General features: G+C 44.8%; 1 protein-coding gene across 1 annotated transcript; it reads right to left on the bottom strand.

Moving 5' to 3' along the window:
• Positions 1 to 239: 239 nt before the first annotated feature.
• Positions 240 to 19,395, bottom strand: LOC120916348 (carcinoembryonic antigen-related cell adhesion molecule 1-like). The gene is made up of 7 exons (XM_040327263.1): positions 19,216 to 19,395; positions 14,198 to 14,515; positions 12,081 to 12,353; positions 9,354 to 9,467; positions 4,839 to 4,894; positions 2,599 to 2,697; positions 240 to 667 (listed from the first exon to the last, which is right to left on the bottom strand). The coding sequence occupies exons 1-7, from the start codon at positions 19,262 to 19,264 to the stop codon at positions 581 to 583; spliced, it is 996 nt and encodes a 331-aa protein (XP_040183197.1). The 5' UTR covers positions 19,265 to 19,395; the 3' UTR covers positions 240 to 580.
• Between the last annotated feature and the right edge of the window lie 26 nt (positions 19,396 to 19,421).

The raw sequence follows: 19,421 nt of genomic DNA, 5'->3' as shown, positions 1-19,421 counted from the left end.
CAATAGACCAGGGGTCTCCAAAATTTCTAAACAAAGGGCCAGTTTATGGTCCTTCAGACTAGGGTCATTGGGAGTAAAAAAATGTCCAGTGGGAGTAAATAATACCATATCTTTGGTGACAGTGGAAGGACTAGTGCCCCATCGCTGGTGGTAATGGAAAGAATTGATGGTCTCAGTTGGATGAATAGTGCCCCATTGGTGTCAGCAACAAGAATTATGCCCCATTTAAATTGGATGGGATAATGCCCCAAGGGCCGCATTAAGGCAAGCAAAGGGCCACATCCGGCCCCAGGGCCGCAGTTTGGAGATCCCTGCAATAGACGGTCAGTTCATAGTGGATGTGAACATGTACATCCAAGCTCTCTGATCTGACCACAATACTGGATTATAGTCCGTAAAATGCTCCCTGAAATCCCTCTAATTTACTGCTTCATTTATAAACTCCAGTTGAATATTTTCTGTTTAACTGTCTCTCCACGTGCCTCGTTCTGATGAAGGATGGCGGCTTTGGCTCTTTGTTCCTTGAGTAATATTTTGGCACCAAGCCCCTTGAATGTTTTCTCGATGTACAGGGAGACCGTTATACTTGTGTAGCATGCTTTATTTTTGTTGGACTTGGAGGATTGGGCGAAGGACTTTTGTGTTCAGACGTGTTGTCAGTCGAATTCTGCAAAATCATTGTAAGAGTTATAGTCCATCAAATGATGCAGTTTAATTATTCTCAGTATAAATCTTACCAGTGTGTTTGTTTTAAAAAACAATTACCGTGTTTTCCTAAAAATAAGACCTAGCGTTATTTTCCAGGAGGGATGCAATATAAGCCCTACCCCGAAAATAAGCCCTAGTTTAAAATGTTTGTAAAATCCTATAATCTACTTTATTACAGTATTATGTACAATGTGTGTTTCTGTAATATAATGGGAAGGGTGGCGCTATAACGAAGGTATTTGGCACAATTATATTTCAGAAACACACACAGGGCTAGATTCAGGTATGGCGGCGCATTTGTACGGCGGCGTATCGTATTTCCGCTACGCCGCCGTAAATCAGAGAGGCAAGTGCTGTATTCACAAAGCACTTGCCTCCTAAGTTACGTCGGCATAGTGTAAATGGGGCCGGCGTAAGCGCGCCTAATTCAAATGAGTATGAGGGGGGCGTGTACATATCCCAGTGTGCATTGCTCCAAAGTACGCCGCAAGGACATATTTTTTTCGACGTGAACGTAAATTACGTCCAGCCCTATTCGTGAACGACTTACGCAAACGACGTAAAAAATTCAAAATTTGACGCGGGAACGACGTCCATACTTAACATTGCGTACGCCTCATAGAAGCAGGAGCAACGTTACGCCGGAAAAGCCTTATGCAAACGACGTAAAAAAATCCTGCCGGGTGCGCGTACATTTGCGAATCGGTGTATCTAGGTAATTTGCATATCCTATGCCGAAAACAACGGAAGCGCCACATAGCAGCCAGCGTAAGTATGCACCCTAAGATACGCCGGTGTAAGAGACTTACGCCAGTCGGATCTTAGCCTAATTACGGCGTATCTTGCTTTCTGAATACAGAAAGAAGATACGCCGGCGCAGCTTTGAATTTACGCGGCGTATCTATAGATACGCCGGCGTAAATCAATGCTGAATCTAGCCCACAGTGTACATTATATTGTACAATAGAGTGGATTATAGGATTTTACAAGCATTTTAACTCGGTTCACACTGGGGATTCCTGACAGGCAGGGAGAGAGAGGGGGAGAGAAGACAGCACATTACATGGTAAGACCTACCCCGAAAATAAGCCCCACTGTGTCTTTTTGTTGCAAAAATGAATATAAGACCCGGGCTTATTTTTAGGGAAACGCGGTATATGTCTACAAGTTTTGTGGATACTCAACTATCATATCTGTATGAGCTTATTGGACATCCCATTCCAAAACCAGGGGCTTTAATAGGAGACTCCACCCTCCTTTAGAGCTATAATGGACTCCTCTTTTGCTGTGGCTTCCACAAGATTTTGAAGTGAGTTTGTGGGAATTTGGGCCCATTCAATAAAGACAGAATTTTCTAGGTCAGGTACCGGTGATGGATGAGAGGACCAGGCTCACAATCTACATTCCAATTGGGTTGAGGTCAGGGCTCTGTGCAGGACACTTGAGTCCCTCCACACCAAACTATGTCTAATTGTGGAGCTGGATTTGTGCACAGGAGAACAGCCATGCTGTAGCAGAAGAGTGTCCATTCCCAAACTGTTGTCAAAAGGTTAAAGAAGCACAATTGGTCCTGCGGGGAGACGCTGTGTTCCCAGGTTCTCTCTGCAGTGATGTAGTCCCAAGGGAGGGGGTGAGCACACTGACTAACCCCCAGCCAGAACGGCTCGGATGATGGGGGCAAGCTTACTGAGGAGGAACAGGAAGTAAGAAATTCAGACAAAGGGGAAAAATAACATTTAGAAGGCAAAAATCGAAAGAAAAGGTAAGTGAATCAACAATGCACTAGCTTAAAGGAACCTATTTAGAAAAAAAAAAAAAACGAACCTTTACAACCCCTTTTTAAAATAAAATAAAAAAAGTGTAATATCTGAGGTCCTCTCTAGAACTTACCATGATATAGGAGCCCATTGAAATGGATGAGTTGCGATACATGATGTTGTTCATGGTGAAATATGCGGGGTCATCTGGTGATAGTGTATTTCCTGAAACCTACAAGACATGAACAGAAGAAAGTAACACAAAGGAAAGGAAAGGAATGGGTATAGAGTACCTAATGCCTAATATTTACTAAAATCTTCAAGACCTGAAGGAGATGGACAGCAGGACAAAGTATTTGAGCACAAAGGCCACTAGGGGGCCCCATCAGGGTTGCCAGCCTCAGTAAAACCAGGGACAGTATGTAAAAATCTCAAGATTATAGCTGCCCCGCCTCTCCAGTGCCTTTTCAGTGTGTGTCTGTGTATACTGTGGGGCCCCATAATCTCCTATTGCCCGGGGGCCCCATAATCTCCTACTGCCCGGGGGCCCCATGAGTTGTCAGTCCGCCCCTGGTGATGGATATTGGGTACCTAAAATATATACCCTGAAACTTTCAAGACTTGAAGGACATGGGCAGTAGAGCAAATATAGGAAGTGGAACATTTTTCCAATTGGCTAAAATAAAAAACGTCGAAGTACAAAAACGTCGGACAAGGCAGTGTATGCAAACGCAAATAAGCATGAATACGCGCGACAAAACGCCGGAAAAAAACGCCCAAAAAAACGACCGACGCTCAGGTGTGAATGCAGCCTAACTCTAAATCTTCCGTACTTGCCAAAAAAAGTCTTTAGCAATGGCAAATATGGTAAAACCTTCAAGGGATGAAGGAGATGGACAAAAGATGGGAACACAAAGGGATGGAATGGATATTGGGTACTTAGGGCCAAATTCTCAAAAGAGATACGCAGGCGGAACTGCTGTTCAGCCTGGGTATCTCTGTGCCTAACTTTGGAAACGATCCTCAGAAGCAGTTTTCCAAAGTTAGGCAGAAGATCTGACATCTGTAAGAGACTTACACTGTCAGATCTTAGGATGCAGTACCGCATCCGCCGCTGGGGGCATTTCGAGTCGAAATGCCGCCTAGCGTATGCAAATGAGTACTTAAGCAGATCCACAAAGCATTTAAGCATTGTGTTTTCTGCATACGTTACGATTTGCACGTGTTAAATTAGGGCTGGTTTTACAATGTGTAAAGTTAGTACACCATGTAAAACCAGACCTTTTTTCCGATCGCCGCGATTTTTTTTTAAATTTGAATTTTTTTTCCCGGCGCGTACTTTTTTTTTCACCCGTCGCAACTTTATTGTCCCGTCGCAATCCACAAAGCCCGGCGTAAATTACATTCGCGCGCTGCACGTCGGGAAAATTACGTCACACGCATGCGCAGTACGGCCGGCGCGGGAGCATGCCTCATTTAAATTGTAATCGCCCCCCGGAGAGGAGGACCGCCTTGCGACGGAGGCACTTAAGTTACACGGCCTGAAATTTCTAGGTAAGTGCTTTGTGGATCGGGCACTTAGGTAGAAATTTAACGCCTGTGTAACTTAACTGCTGAAAGTTAAGTTAGGCGGCGTTTTTGAGAATTTGGCCCTTAATGTACAATGTATTTTCTGAAAACTTTTAGGCTGGGTTCACACTATTCCAAATTGGATGTGGATTCCCACGCATCCAAATTAAATGTAACCGATGGATACCTAACCGATAGGAAAAAACGATCGTTTGTAGGCACGTCCATCGGTTAAAAATCCACGCATGCTCAGAATCAAGTCGACGCATGCTTGGAAGCATTGAACTTCGTTTTTTTTTTTTAGCACATCGTTGTGTTTCTGACACGATCGGGTTTTTTAACCGATGGTGTGTAGGCACGACTGACCATCAGTCAGCTTCATCGGTTAACCGATAAACGGTCCATCAGACCGTTCTCATCGGATGGACCGATCGTGTGTACAGGGCTTTACTCGTATGTATTTACAGAAACCGTCATGACCTGAAGGTGATATACAGTAGGACACAGTATGGGGAACACAAGGGATAGATTGGGAATAGAGTGCTTACTATATTTACTAAAACCTTATAGACCAGAAGGAGAAGAGCAGCAAGAGAAAATATGGGAACACAAGGCGATAGAATGGGTATAGGCTGCCTAATGTATTTACCGAAACCTTCAAGGCATGAAGGAGGTGGACGGTAGAATAGAAGAAAACACAAAGCAGAGGATGAGGATAGGATACATAATGCTTAATTTATTTACTAAAACTTACAAGACATGAGGGTGGACAGAAGGACAAGGTATAAGATTCATAATGCTTACTGTGCGTAGAACATCTTTATGTTGCGGCTTTTCAGTCTTCTTCTTTTTTCCTAATGCTGGCAAACATAATACGTCATTGGATTGTGGTTTCTAGATTATAATTTATCTATATTCATTTAATGTATGAAAGGCCCCAGCTTTTTGTTAGTTTTTAGTGAGAAAGTGCTAAAGCATCTGTTGCATATTTATTACTCTGTGTCTCTGCTGGGAGGATTCATGCTTTCCATCTGTGCCAGTGGCCTTCAGAAGCCCAAAGTAATGGGAAATCCAATTCAAAATGTTACAATTGTATAGGCATGCGCAGGGGGTGTGCCGGGTGTGCCAGGGCACACGGTCTAAGAGGAGATTTTCCACATTTTGGAGAGGAGAAATTTCCTCTTACTGGGATTACATCCTTTGCCTCATGCAGACATTTTTCAGCTTGTGGAAGAACAATCAAAGCATCAGTCAACTGAGAGTGTTTGTCACTGGAGCACATTAACTGAGCAATTAACCTTCTAAAAACACTGTAGCTGCCAATATGTGTGTAGCGCCTGTGTACTTTCAGGTACAGGTGCTATCTTAAATTTAAGGGGGCTGAGAGAGTTAGTTAGCTCTCATCCAGTTGATTTGTATAAATTGGGTCTCTGCTTCAGCTGGGCTGTACTGTGGGCTCATTCTGTTGTTGCTGGGGTGTTGTTCCACCCCAGGGCAGCAGATGGCAGCAGTGGAGTCCTGGCTGCCTCTTGCCAGCAGCCAATCAGGAGGGGTTTTCCCTTGCGGGGCATGCTGGGGGAGGGTACTTCTGGAGCAGACGCCATGAGGCTGGGTTCTTGTTCCTGGTGTGGCACCCACCTTCAGGGTGACCACACATCACGACTCCCCGGCGAGATGGCCTACCAGGCCAGGGTGCACGTGCCACGCGGTGTTCTTGGTTCCGGGACCATGTTGGCCCGGAACATTTAAAGCTGTGGCGGGGCTCCAGTGATCGACTGGGCCCCAACTCTGAGGAGATCCCAAGCAAGATAGCTGTTCGGTGGGGAGTCCGTCTGAGGAGCGCCAATGAGAGGCTGGCGGTCCAACAGGGCCTAGACAATCCCCCCGGGGATTGAGGTAACCGGACACTAATGGCCCGTACACACGATCCGAATATCGTACGACGGATCGTACGACTTTTTTCGCTTAATAGTCGCAAGTAAAATAAAATAGGTTATTAAAGTCCTGAAAATTCTCGTACGACCGAAAAAAATAATCGGAAGTGATGTCATGTGTTGTAATGAATTTGTATTGTATTGTCGGACGACAACTGTACTGACTAAACGAAAATCGTACGATCTTACATCGTACGAGGAAAATTTTCGTGCATGTCCGATCGAAAAATATCGGATGAACGGTCGTGATCGGCTCTCGAAAGTAGTGTACACACGATCCGAAAATCGTACGATTCTTCATCGGACGATCGTTTTCGTCCGATATTCGGATCGTGTGTACGGGCCATTAGGGGGGGATGTTGGCCACCTGTCAGTCGTTAACCCAATTAAAACTACCTGAGAAAGATTTAGGCAAGAAGAAGTTTACTGAGGAGAACAGTCTCCATAACCTAAGTTCTGAGGCCAGGTCTGTGGCAGAGACCTGTTCCTCTCAAAGTGCTGAGTGATACTCTCGCTGCCAGGTCGGTGTGAGAGGCCTGTCCAGGTACACTATACCCACCCCGGCTGGAGTGGCAACGAAAGTAAAGTGTCGTTGAAAGCAGGACTGCTTCCATACTGTTGAACCTGAATCTGCTACCTCTCCTTCCTTCCCACCTCTACTATCTACCTCAAGTTTACCGTGTTGGGTAAAATAAAGCACAAGAAAAGACACCTGCTGTTTGGACATTCCATCATTGCTGCTCGTGTCATCATCTACCCCTAGACGCTCACAGAGGTAACACGCCATTCCATTCTATAACCAGCGACTCCTTCGGGGGTGAGCGCTACATGTGTTTTTAACGGAGACAAATAGGGGAGATTTACTAAAACTGGAGCACTCAGAATCTGGTGCAGCTGTGCATGGTAACCAGTCAGCTTCTAACTTCAGCTTGTTCAATTTAAGTCTGGACAATAAAACCTGGAAGCTCCACCCACTGGTTTCCCATACTGTTCACAGCATCTGCTGTTGTAATGTCAGTATCACTCTCTGCCACACCCAGACAGGAATGTAATAGTTGACACTACAGTAGCTCTCCACAAAGGCTGTCAGGAAAGAGATCACCTGCTGGCGGCACTGTGGCTCCCAGATCTATAGGCTGCAGTTCCGGAGTCCACTAGCAGATGTCTCTCAGCAGCCAGAAACTCGTATCATTTCATGTAATCGATCATCACTTGCTGCTCATTGCGATATATTTAAGCCCAGCCTGTGCTTCTCCTGTAACCTTGGTGTTTTGTCTCCATGTGCCCCTGATCTGCGTACCTTAACCCTGACCCCTGACCCTGAAGCCTGATCCCTTCCTGCCTGCTCTCCGTCCCCTGTTACCCTCTCCCTTTCATGTCTTGCTCCCTTTGCTTGATCTCCCTTGTATGACCCTGGCTCTGTTACAACTACGCTTCGCGTTCCCTGCTTTCTGTAATATACTTAGTTTGGGCAGTTAATTGTGTGTCATTATTTGTTTGGTTCTCTGGATTGATTTACACAGTTTTGGTATTTTGGAGGTGTGTTTGCATTTATATTCAATTATTTTTAAATAAATTATATTTTATACTTTACTAGGGCCTGATATTCTCTGTGGCAGTCCACACATTTCTGGTCACACCTATTCCTGACTAGAGACTAAGGGCCAGATTCACAGTGCAAGTACGCTGGCGTATCTACTGATACATCGGCGTACTTTCAAATTTCCCGCGTCGTATCTTTAGTTTGAATCCTCAAACCAAGATACGACGCCTTCGGATCGTAGGTGCAATACTTCGGCGCCCGCTGGGTGGAGTTTGTGTCGTTTTCCGCGTCGGGTATGCTAATTAGCTTTTTCCGGCGATCCACGAAGGTACGCGTGGCCGTCGCATTCTCTTACGTCATCGCTAGTCGGCTTTTCCCGGCGTATAGTTAAAGCTGCTATTTCGTGGAGTATAGATAGACTTGCCATGTTAAAGTATGGCCGTCGTTCCCGCGTCGAATTTTGAATTTTTTTTGCGTAAGTCGTCCGTGAATAGGAAAGGATGTAACGCACGTCTACTTTCATTTCGCTCAAAGCACGGCGGGAATTTTCAAAACGGAGCATGCGCATTTCAATCAGCGCGGGGACGTGCTTCATTTAAATGAATCACGCCCCCTACCCACCCGTAACTTACGGCGCAAAATCTTCCTGGATTCAAAATTACGGCAGGTTAGATACGGCGGCGTAGCGTATCTCTGATACGCTGCACCAGGGCAATTCTTTATGAATCTGGCCCAAAGTTCTTTAATTTCTAGCTGGAGCATTTAGAGGTTCAGCTTAATGACTTTTAAATATTGCTTTTAATAAAAAGCACTGATAAACAGATATTTACAGAAAAGATACAAAAACCAGCATTAAGTTTTAAAAGTAAAAAGTCCACTTGGTCTTTGGTTCTGTGCAGATTTGGATTACTTGAAGAGTAAGTTCAGTCTGATATGCAGAGTCACTTGCCCTCATTAATGACTCTTGATATTTTTAGTAGTTTTGTTTGGTAAGATTAGAGCTCTAGCTGCCAATTGCAGCAGCTTTACGTTGACCCTTGACAGGGTGTAAAAGAACTAACTCTACACAATCAAAGGAGTGTGGTGGAGGTGTCTTGATGAGTATTTTATTATGCTCAGCAGACACATCCTTCATGCCAACGATCTTAAATATTTTTACATCGAACAAGGTTTTATAATCCCAGAACCAGCATATTATTTAACAGAATAATATTACGATTTGTTAGATACCGGATTTGATGCATATTTCATTGGAGGTCTAATCTGTCTATTTTCCTTCTGGATCTTTGCAAATAATGCATGTTTGATGTCTGATTTGGTATCTTCTCATACATTAGTGTAACCATCGTTTTTTTTTTTTTTTTTTTGTTATGAGGGTAACTCTATTACAGCAGGAGTTATAAAATCTGTTTAAAGTTTATAGGGAAGTTCAGTTTTTGGTCAAACCCCAAACTTCCAGATCTGTATTGTTCTCTAGACTGTTTGACAAGGCCTCTTGAGCATTTTTTAGACTCTGGCTAATGGCGGTTTATGACACCTCCTATATTCTATTTATTCTTCTTATGTCAGATGTCACCAAACACAGACATGGGATTTAGTTCTATCCATTTCTTGTTACTGACTTGTGAATTTTGGGGAAAGCGAGGGTGGCACAGTGTTCAGTAATACTCGCCCATTTTTCTCCAGACTCACGGTCTCACATACTTTCTGGCACAGGAAGTAAAGGAAAATCTCCCTAATGAGGCACAGACATATGTGTTTTTCTCCTCCTTTTTTTTTTTTTTTTTTGTAAATAAGTAGATTTATCTTGGTTTGATGCTTTTGGGAGTAGATCATTCTTACCATGTTTTCTCTTCCGTATACAAAACACCAGAAGCACAATGAGAAGGATGAGCAGTATAGCTCCCGCTACCGAGCCAATCACAATCCCGGCTATGGCTCCCCCACTAAGAGTGTCTGTGAAAAACGGAGAATAAAATTAGATATCCAATTTTGTAAGACTATAAATATGTGTTTGTGACCTTAAAGGGCAATGATCGCTATAAGACTTTTCCGTACTGTGATTTTAATGGAAACCACAATCCCTGCTGGCCTGTATTAGCTTAACCCTTTAAATAACCAGTAGTAGTTGGAAGTCTAGATGTCCATATTCTATTTAGTAGCATCAGTATATATGAGTTGACTTCAAAATAACCCTATGATTACATCTGCCTACGCTTCTTTTATTTTTATATATATATATATTTACATTGTGCCTCCTATCTCTGTACACAGCAAGGGCAAAGAGAGGAGGGAGAGACACAATGCCATCTGCAAGCTGGAGAAATTTGTCTCCAGATGAGGACCCACGCTGATTGGCTCCCAATTATTACCTGGGACCTGCGGCTGCCATTGGCAGTGAAGTATCAGAACAGGGAGAGCGCACAGGTGTGATGCCAGTTAATTAACAGGTGGAGCATGGATTAACAAACTCTCAAAACAGGAAGCCATGACTAAGAATATTACGTTACAGATTATAGCTGTAGAAGGGATAATCTAGCAGTGAATTGCCCTTGCACTCCCATATTACAATAGCCTCAGGTTAAATAGTTCCCTTTTTACAAAAAGCTCCACCTGCAGCATTTTCTGAAGCTGACGCAAAGCCCCCCTTTCGTTTCTTTATGGAGAAGTTCCATATACACCAATCAGCCATAGTATTGTCTATCCCCCCCAAAAAAATTGAGGCATTGTCTCCACTAGACCTCTGAACGTATGCTGTGGTGTTTGTCGCCAAGCCATTAGTAGCAGATCCTTTAGGGCACGTTCACACTGGGGCGTCAGCGGTAAAACGCCAACATTTTTAGCGGTGCTTTACCATTGTTTTAGCCGCACTTTTCAGTCGATAGCAGGGTGCTTTTAATCCCCACTAGCGGCCAAAAAAGGGTTAAAAGCGTTTTGGCAGCGCTGCCCATTGATTTCAATGGGCAGGGGAACTTTAGGAGTGGTATATACAACGCTTCTGAGGCTGGATTCACACCTATGCATTTTTAGTTATTTTTGCATTTTTGCACTACAGTCCATTTAACATGGTTTCCTATAAAACACGTTCTGTAGTGCAAAATGCAAAAAGAACTAAAAATGCATAGGTGTGAATCCAGCCTAAAGCGCCCTAAAGATGCTGCTTGCAGGACTTTTTTTAATGTCCCGCAAGCGCACCGCTCCTGTGTGAAAACCTTGGGGCTTTCACACTGGAGTGACAGAAGAGGCGCTTTGCAAGCACTATTTTTGGTGCTATAGCGCCCGTAAAACGCCTCGTGTGAAAGTGGCCTTAAGAGCTGTAAGTTGTGAGGTGGGGCCTCCATGGATTGGACTTGTTTTTCCAGCACATCCCACAGATGGTCGATTGAACTGAGATCTGGAGAATATGGTGGTCAAGCCAACACATCAAACTCCACCGTGGTCCAGTTATGATGCTCATGTGCCCATGGTAGTTTTTTTTTTTCTTTTCGGCTGTGGACACGGGTCAGCATGGACACCCTGACCAGTCGGCAGCTACACAACCTTTGACACAACAAACTCTGTGTTCGAACACTGTTGCCTTTTTCAGAAATTTGACCTACAGTAGCTCTTCTATTGGATCGGGACTATAAGAGCCAACCTTCAGTCCCCAGGTGCATCAATGAGTCTTGGCCGCTCATGACCCTGTCACCAGTTTTCCTTCCTTGGACCACGTTTGGTAGGTCCTGACCAATACACACAGGAAACATCCCACAAGAGCAGCAGTTTAGGAGTTGCTCTGACCCAGTAGTCAGCCATTACAATTTGGCTGAGGTTGTGTGTCTCTCTTACCACCATAGGACTCAGTGGATGTGCGGCACCAGGGATCTTTCCTCTCTTCTTTCCAGTCATTACAATTTTGGCTTTTGCTCAAAGTTGCTCATATCCTTACACTTGCCCATTTTGTTTCTGCTTCCAAGACAACTTCAGAGACATCGTGTTCACTTTCTGCCTAATATAGCCCACCCACTTTTCGATGGCATTGTATCAAGATCAGGGCTTTTTTCCCAAACAATAGGTGCTGGAACTCAACCACGACCCCCAAAACCCCTCCCCACACACCCTCCAAATCGCATCAAATAGTGGGTGTGGTCAGTCAAATTTCACAAACGGTAGAAAGGACTTAAGAGGCAATAAATACCAGGATTGCATTACAAACAGAGTGCAGAGCTGTCATTTGTAAACACAGAAACCGGACTTCTGTGTTTACAAGTGATTGTGGTGAGCAGCCCCTTCAAGGGTCTGAGCCAGAGGTGGTGTAATTGAGTTCCACCAAGTTCCCCCTGAAAAAAAGCCATGATCAAGATAATCAATGTTATTCACTTTACCTGTCAGTGGTCATGATATTATTTATTGCTGATCATTGTAATTCCCCACTGATTTTATTCCTGCTGACCCCTCAGTTCTGTAGGGCCCTGTGCTGTGGGTTGAGCTACACAGAAGTATATCTGCTGGGCATCTGTGTAAGCTGTTGCAATGCACGTGCCACAGCTCCATAATATACTATAGCCAATATGTACCGTACACACTCACATGGAATGGTAAGTCCCCATGATGCATCGCTCCAGCTGACCGGATTGGACGCGTTGCAGGTGTAGTTTCCACTATAAGTGGAATCTGGGTTTTTAATCTGTAGGGTATAGTTCCCATCCAGTAGACTGTAGGGGTCACTGTTACCCACGATCTGTCCGTTCTTCGTCCAAGAGACAAGTTCTACGTCACCAGATGCTTTGCAGGACAAATTGACCGCCGTGTTCCCACTGACCACCTGAGGGGACTGGACCACTGTGACATTCACCACCGGGTCTATAAAAGAGTAATAACGTAGAAATGACATGCATATGTGTGTAACTTTAAGATCCCGCATTAAAATGGATTGCATTAAGGCAGCCCAATGGGCTTCTGATACACCAAAACTACCGAAAAACAATGTATCCAAACATTTTTGGAAAGGTGCCTTTTCTGTGAATGGTCTTTGCCTTGGTGTGTTGGGGTGCTATTCAAAATGTAATGACAACGCAATATATGTAAAATGCATTGCTACGCTTTCCCACAATGCAGGGTTGTAAATTGGCCTTCAAACTTTTAGTCCCTTTTAGGAGACCTTTTATTGGTGGATGGTGGTTGATTAAAAAAAAAAAAAGCCGTTTGGGGTCCATTTGGAAGCCTGAAAAATTAAGTCCTTTTACCGTGTTTCCCTGAAAATAAGCCCGGGTCTTATATTAATTTTGGCAACAATAGACACAGTAGGGCTTATTTTCGGGGTAGGTCTTACCATGTAATGTGATGTCTTCTCTCCCCCTCTCCCTCCCTGCCTGTCAGGAATCCCCAGTGTGAACTGAGTTAAAATGCTTGTAAAATCCTATAATCCACTCTATTACAGTATTATATAATGTACTGTAATATAATTTGTGCCAAATACTTTCATTATATCGCCGCTCTGCGCTTTTGTGACCCGCCAGAGCTCTCTTCCCCGCAATTATATTACAGAAACGCACACATTATATAATACTGTAATGGAGTGAATTATAGGATTTTACAAGCATTTTAAACTAGGGTTTATTTTCTGGGTAGGGCTTATATTACAGCCCTCCTGGAAATTGACGCTAGGTCTTATTTTTGGGGTAGGTCTTATTTTCAGGGAAACAAGGTAGAGGATCTCAGGCTGGCCCCTTTTGTAGGTATAGCTATGTATAAAACATTAAAATAGGTGCCTATACTGTCTAAAATCCAGTAATACAGTGTCTCATCTAGCTCTGCACATGCTCAGTTGCCTTATGTTTTAGGCACTGCCCAGTTTGTAAAGACTGATCTGCTGACAGCCTTAACCACAGAATGGCACTGCTGAACACAGGGACGTGTATCCCCTTTAAGAGCCCAGCCGTGGGTCTTGAGCGTGCCGCCATGATATATATATATATATATATATATATATATATATATATATATATATATATATATATATATATATATATATATATATATATATATATATATATATATATATATATATATATTTTTTTTTATATATTATATAAAAAAATCATTAATAATGGCGGCGATCTGCAATTTTTTATTTTTGTGACATTATGGCGGACACATCGGACACTTTTGACACTATTTTGGGACCATTGTCATTTATACAGCGATCAGTGCTATAAAAAATGCACTGCTTAATGTGTAAATGGCACTGGCAGGGAAGGGGTTAACCGCTAGGGGGCGAGGAAGGGGTTAAGTGTGTCCTAGGGAGTGATTCTAACATTTTGGGGCTGGGCTACAAGTGACACGACATTGATCACAGTAGATCAGTGTCCTGTCACTAGGCAGAACAGGGAAATGCCTTGTTTACATAGGCATCTCCCCGCTCTGCCTCTCCGTGACACGATCGCGGGACGCCGGCGGACATTCCACGGGCACGGTGACGAGCATGCGGCAGGGGCAAATTCAAAGCAACGTACAGGTACGTTGCTGTGAGCAGCCGTGTCATTCTGCCGACGGTATATCTACAGGAGCCGGTCGGCAAGCGGTTAAAGAAGCAAATGACAATCAGAATTGAGTTTACAGCTTTGCAAAATGAATTCCTATTGGCTACTATGGAATATTCCACTTTGCGCCTTGCTAAGGCTGGTAAAACTCCAAAGACCACTTACCATAGATTTTTACTTGGAAAGTCAGAGTGGCCTGCGGTTCCCCTACCACAGTGATGGTGGCGATGTAACTCCCGTTGTCTTTTTTTGTAGATTTTGCAAGAAGCAGTGACCCATTTTCAAGAAGGGACAGCCTGTCGGCATAGCTCTGGAACACTTGAGGCTTACTATTGTTGATCCATATGGCCTGTACCACACCATTTATCGTCCACGTGACTGTTAAAGGTGGGGTAGTATATGAGATGTTCAGGCTAATATTATTCCCAGTTAGCACATTAAGGGTGGAGTTGCTGTTGGCGGTCACTGCTGCCCCTTCTCTGCCTGTTGGAAGAAAATAATTTGTCACCATTGCTAACTGCCAATATATAGATGATGATTGTCACATGGGCCCAGAAACTTCTGGGTCAAGGCTCGATGGCACCCAAAGTGAAGATGCCAAAGTGTGCCTTCCCAAAACTGAGCTGCCAACCCTACGGTACCCACCTTTTGGTCAATGGACATCCGTACAATATGGAGGAGGTATCACCAAATGGTTAAACCAATGTGATTTAAGCCTGCCATGCAGAGGCGGCTCTTTAATTAGGCAAATCAGGTGGTCGCCTAAGGCCTCGCGGCCGCCTAACTTACCCAATACATTTGAGGGACAGGGGACCTTAACGCTGCTGTGCTCAGAGCAACCAGTGAATATTGGTAACCCCATCAGTTGTGACATCATGGACCCAGCATGCCCTCAGTCAATGACGTCACAAGGGGCGGGTTCACCAGGTGACATTCCTGGGTGGCCCCTCCGCCCCTTAGTTATTAAAGAGCAGGATCTGGGGGCAGCCTTGTTAAAGGGGGCTTCCAGATTCCGATAAGCCCCCTGCCCACAGACCTCCACAACCACCGGCCAGGGTTGTGGGGAAGAGGCTCTTATCCTTGAATTATTTTTCCCATCATGGGTGAGAGTGGGGCCCCATGTCAAGATCTGCCTAAGGCCTCACAAAGCCTAGAGCCGCCTCTGCTGCCATGTACACATTTAATTCAAGTCATGGTCAGTGCCACCTGGCTCAGCAAATGTTGACTGAAGAAATTACACTTTGCTACAATGTTGTTTAGTGAGTGTACAGCTTGTATAACAGTGTAAATTTGCTGTCCCCTCAAAATAACTTGACACACAGCCATTAATGTCTAAACCGCTGGCAACAAAAGTGAGTACACCCCTAAGTGAAAATGCTCAAATTGGGTCCAATTAGCCATTTTCCCTCCCAGGTGACATGTGACTTGTTAGTGTTACAAGGTCTCAGGTGTGAATGGGGAGCAGGTGTGTTAAATTTGGTGTTATCGCTCTCACTCTCTCATACTGGTCACTGGAAGTTCAACATGGCACCTCATGGCAAAGAACTCTCCTGAGGATATGAAAAAAAGAATTGCTGCTCTACATAAAGATGGTCTAGGCTATAAGAAGGTCACCAAGACCCTGAAACTGAGCTGCAGGACGGTGGCCAAGATCATACAGGCCTCGCCATGGTCGACCAAAGGAGTTGAGTGCACGTGCTCAGCGTCATATCCAGAGGTTGTCTTTGGAAAATAGATGTATGAGTGCTGCCAGTATTGCTGCAAAGGTTGAAGGGATGGGGGGTCAGCCTGTCGGTGCTCAGACCATACGCCGCACACTGCATCAAATTGGTCTGCATTGCTGTCGTCCCAGAAGGAAGCCTCTTCTAAAGATGATGCACAAGAAAGCCTGCAAACAGTTTGCTGAAGACAAGCAGACTAAGGACATGGATTACTGGAACCATGTCCTGTGTTCTGATAAGAACAAGATGTACTTATTTGGTGTCAGATGGTGTCAGGCGTGTGCGGCGACAACCAGGTGAGGAGGACAAAGACAAGTGTGTCTTGTCCACAGTCAAGCATGGTAGAGGGAGTGTCATGGTCTGGGGCTGCATGAGTGCTGCCGGTACTGGGGAGCTACAGATCAATGAGGGAACCATGAATGCCAACATGTACTGTGACATACTGAAGCAAAGCATGATCCCCTCCCTTCAGAGACTGGGCCGCAGGGCAGTATTCCAACATGATAATGACCCCAAACACACCTCCAAGATGACCACTGCCTTGATAAAGAAGCTGAGGGTAAAGGTGATGGACTGGCCAAGCATGTCTCCAGACCTAAACCCTATTGAGCATCTGTGGGGCTCCTCAAAACGGAAGGTGGAGGAGTGCAAGGTCTCCAACATCCACCAGCTCTGTGATGTCATCATGGAGGAGGGGAAGAGGACTCCAGTGACAACCTGTGAAGCTCTGGTGACCTCCATGCCCAAGAGGGTTAAGGCAGTGCTGGAAAATAATGGTGGCCACACAAAATATTGACACTTTGGGCCCAATTTGGACATTTTCACTTAGGGGTGTACTTTGAAGGGGGTGAAGTATATATATAAAAAAAACATACATGTTCTAAAAAAAAAAAAAAGTGTACAATTTAAAAACCCTGCGCTTGGGGTGCAGGTGAGCTGCTGCTTTCGTCATAATGCAAAAATGTGGGGGGCTATTGCAATCCATTTTGGTGTTATATATTGTGTTGAGTTGAGTTTTTGGCAGCCCGTCATTGCACATGCACCGAAACGCATCAAAAAATGCACGACTCCTTTTTTTTTTTTGCAATGCAGAATAATAGAATGTGCCCTGCTGTGCAACTGGGTTTCATTTTGACTCTTGTGGTTGCAGCCATTGGACTCAACAGGCTGTGTCGGGGAGGGGGGGGGGGGGGGCGTCAAGGAGAAGAGGAGTATTGCAGCTGTGTAAAAATTTGTATCCGACATATGACATTGGCCCGGATTCAGGTAGATTTGCCCCTTATTTGCGGAGGTGCAGGGCAGCGTTTTTGCCCTGTGCCCCCGCAAATTTACTGCGCTACCCGCGATTCACGGAGCAGTAGCTCCGTAAATTGCGTGTGCGCTGTGTAAACTTGCCTTGCGTAAGGGCGCCTAATGTAAATGATCCCGTAGGGGGGGGCGGGAATCATTTAAATTAGGAGCGCTCCCGCGCCGAGCGTAGAGCGCATGCTCCGTCGGGAAACTTTCCCGACGTGCAGTGCGGCAAATGACGTCGCAAGGACGTCATTTGCTTCAAAGTGAACGTGAATGGCGTCCAGCGCCATTCACGAATCACTTACGCAAATTACGTAAAATTCGAACGTCGCGACGCGGGAACAACGGGTATACTTTAGCATTGGCTGCCCCTGCTATTAGAAGGGGCAGCCTTGCGCTAAACACGCCGTACGGAAACATCGTAAATTGCGTACGCAGGGCTCGCGCAACATCGTGAATCGGTGTTAGTATGCAATTTGCATACTATACACTGAGCACAATGGGAGCGCCCCCTAGCGGTCATCGCTAGAATGCAGCCTAAGATATGCGTGGCATAAGAGCCTTATGCCACGCAGATTTTAGGCTGCAGTCGGCGTTACGATGTTCCTGAATCAGGAGCATTCGTAACGCCGGGGCAAGTAAGCAATTGCGCTGTGTAACCTATGGTTACACAGGCGCAATTGCTACTTGAATCCGGGCCACTGTTACCTTTTGATCTAGCCACTTTTTCACCGGCTTCTGGGTAGTAAAGGGTTAAACACCATCGTTGTACCTATTATTATATGGGGGTGATTTTAAAGGTCACGATTTTCTCAAACTGGGTTTACAAGAGAAGTTTTAATAGTAGAACGTTGAGTTTAAAAATGGCGATCCTAATTCTTCCTGATATTTATTTTGTTTGTTTATTTGTTTGTGTTTTGTTTTTTTCACACACATAGTGGCCCAGCCCACAGCTTACATCAGTTGCACAGCAAAGTGCCATAAATGGCTATTCTTGTAAGGGCTCGTCGTTTATACCACAATTAACAAGTTCTATGTGCAGTTCCACATGTGCGTTTGCATGCATTTTTAATTTGCTTGCGGTGGCTGTGTTAGGGAGGGGGGGGGGGGGTGTTTATAACTGCTTCAAGGTTCAATGTGTTGTGCATTCAGAGATGGTATTCTGCGTACCTTGGATGTAACGAGTGATTACTTGAGTTATTGTTGCCTTTCTATCATCTTGTCTGCCTATTCTCCTCTGACTGATCAACAGGACATTTTCCCTCCACACATCTGCCGCTCACTGGATATTTTCTCTTTTTCGGCCCATTCTCTGTAAACCCGAGAGATGGTTGTGCGTGAAAATCCTAGTAGATCAGCAGTTTCTGAAATACTCAGACCAGCCTGTCTGGCACCAACAACCATGCCACGTTCACTTAAATCCCCTTTCTTCTCCATTCTGATGCTCGGTTTGAACGTCAGCAGGTTGTCTTCACCGCGTCTAGATGCCTAAATGCATTGAGTTGCTGCCATGTGATTGGATGATTGGCAATTTGTGTTGCCAAGCTATAGAACCGGTGTACCTAATAAAGTGTCCGGTGAGTGTACATACAGTGTGTGTATATATATGTGTGTGTGTGTGTGTGTGTGTGTGTGTGTATGCATAAATATACATACACACACACACACACACACACACACACACACACACACACACACACATATATATACACAGGGCTTTTTTTCAGGGGGAACTCAGTTCCACCACCTCTGGCTCAAACCCTTTGTTGCCTGCTAACCACAATCACTTGTAAACACAGAAGTCTGGTTTCTGTGTTTACAAGTGACAGCTCTGCACTCTGTGTGTAACCCCCCTGAACTCTGCACTCTGTATGTAATGCAATCCTGGTATTTAATGCTCCTTTAAAGACCCTTCTACGGTTTGTGAAATCTGAACGGGGTCGTGGTTGAGTTCCTGCACCTATTTTCTGAGAAAAAAAGCTCTGTATATATATATATATAATGGGGGGGAAAATTCAAACATTCTACTGGTACATGGCTAGCTTCTTTCTTTTACAGTCCCGTTTTAGTCCCTTCCTCCTCTTCTTTCTATAGTCAGAAGGAACATTGTCACCTGTTCAGGAAGTTCTGTCCTTGACAGTATATAAAGATTAGTTCTAGAGAACTCACCGTACTGTATTAGGAGGAGAAGGGTGGCAGTCAGGATGGCATAGCCCATGTCCCGGGTAGGTGGTGGAGGTCAGGGTGGTGGTGATCAGGGGCTCGGAGACATGTCACTGGCCGGTGATCTTGCAGGTAACAGTAACAGGTGTATTTCCTGTGGTTGCTGGGAAGAGCGGAGGAGGGGAAGGGGAGGGGGAGGAGATAGTATAACA

This window comes from Rana temporaria, chromosome 10, assembly GCF_905171775.1.
Source record: "Rana temporaria chromosome 10, aRanTem1.1, whole genome shotgun sequence".
Classification (NCBI taxonomy): domain Eukaryota; kingdom Metazoa; phylum Chordata; class Amphibia; order Anura; family Ranidae; genus Rana; species Rana temporaria.
This window is presented reverse-complemented; position numbering and strand designations above follow the sequence as displayed.

Coding starts and splice junctions, on each gene's coding strand:
- LOC120916348 (XM_040327263.1), bottom strand. CDS start 19,264: ATGGGCTATGCCATCCTGACTGCCACCCTTCTCCTCCTAATACAGTAC. Junction 12,354..14,197: donor TTTCCAAGTAAAAATCTATG/GTAAGTGGTCTT, acceptor ACTCTTTTATAG/ACCCGGTGGTGAATGTCACA. Junction 4,895..9,353: donor TATACGGAAGAGAAAACATG/GTAAGAATGATC, acceptor TATGTTTGCCAG/CATTAGGAAAAAAGAAGAAG.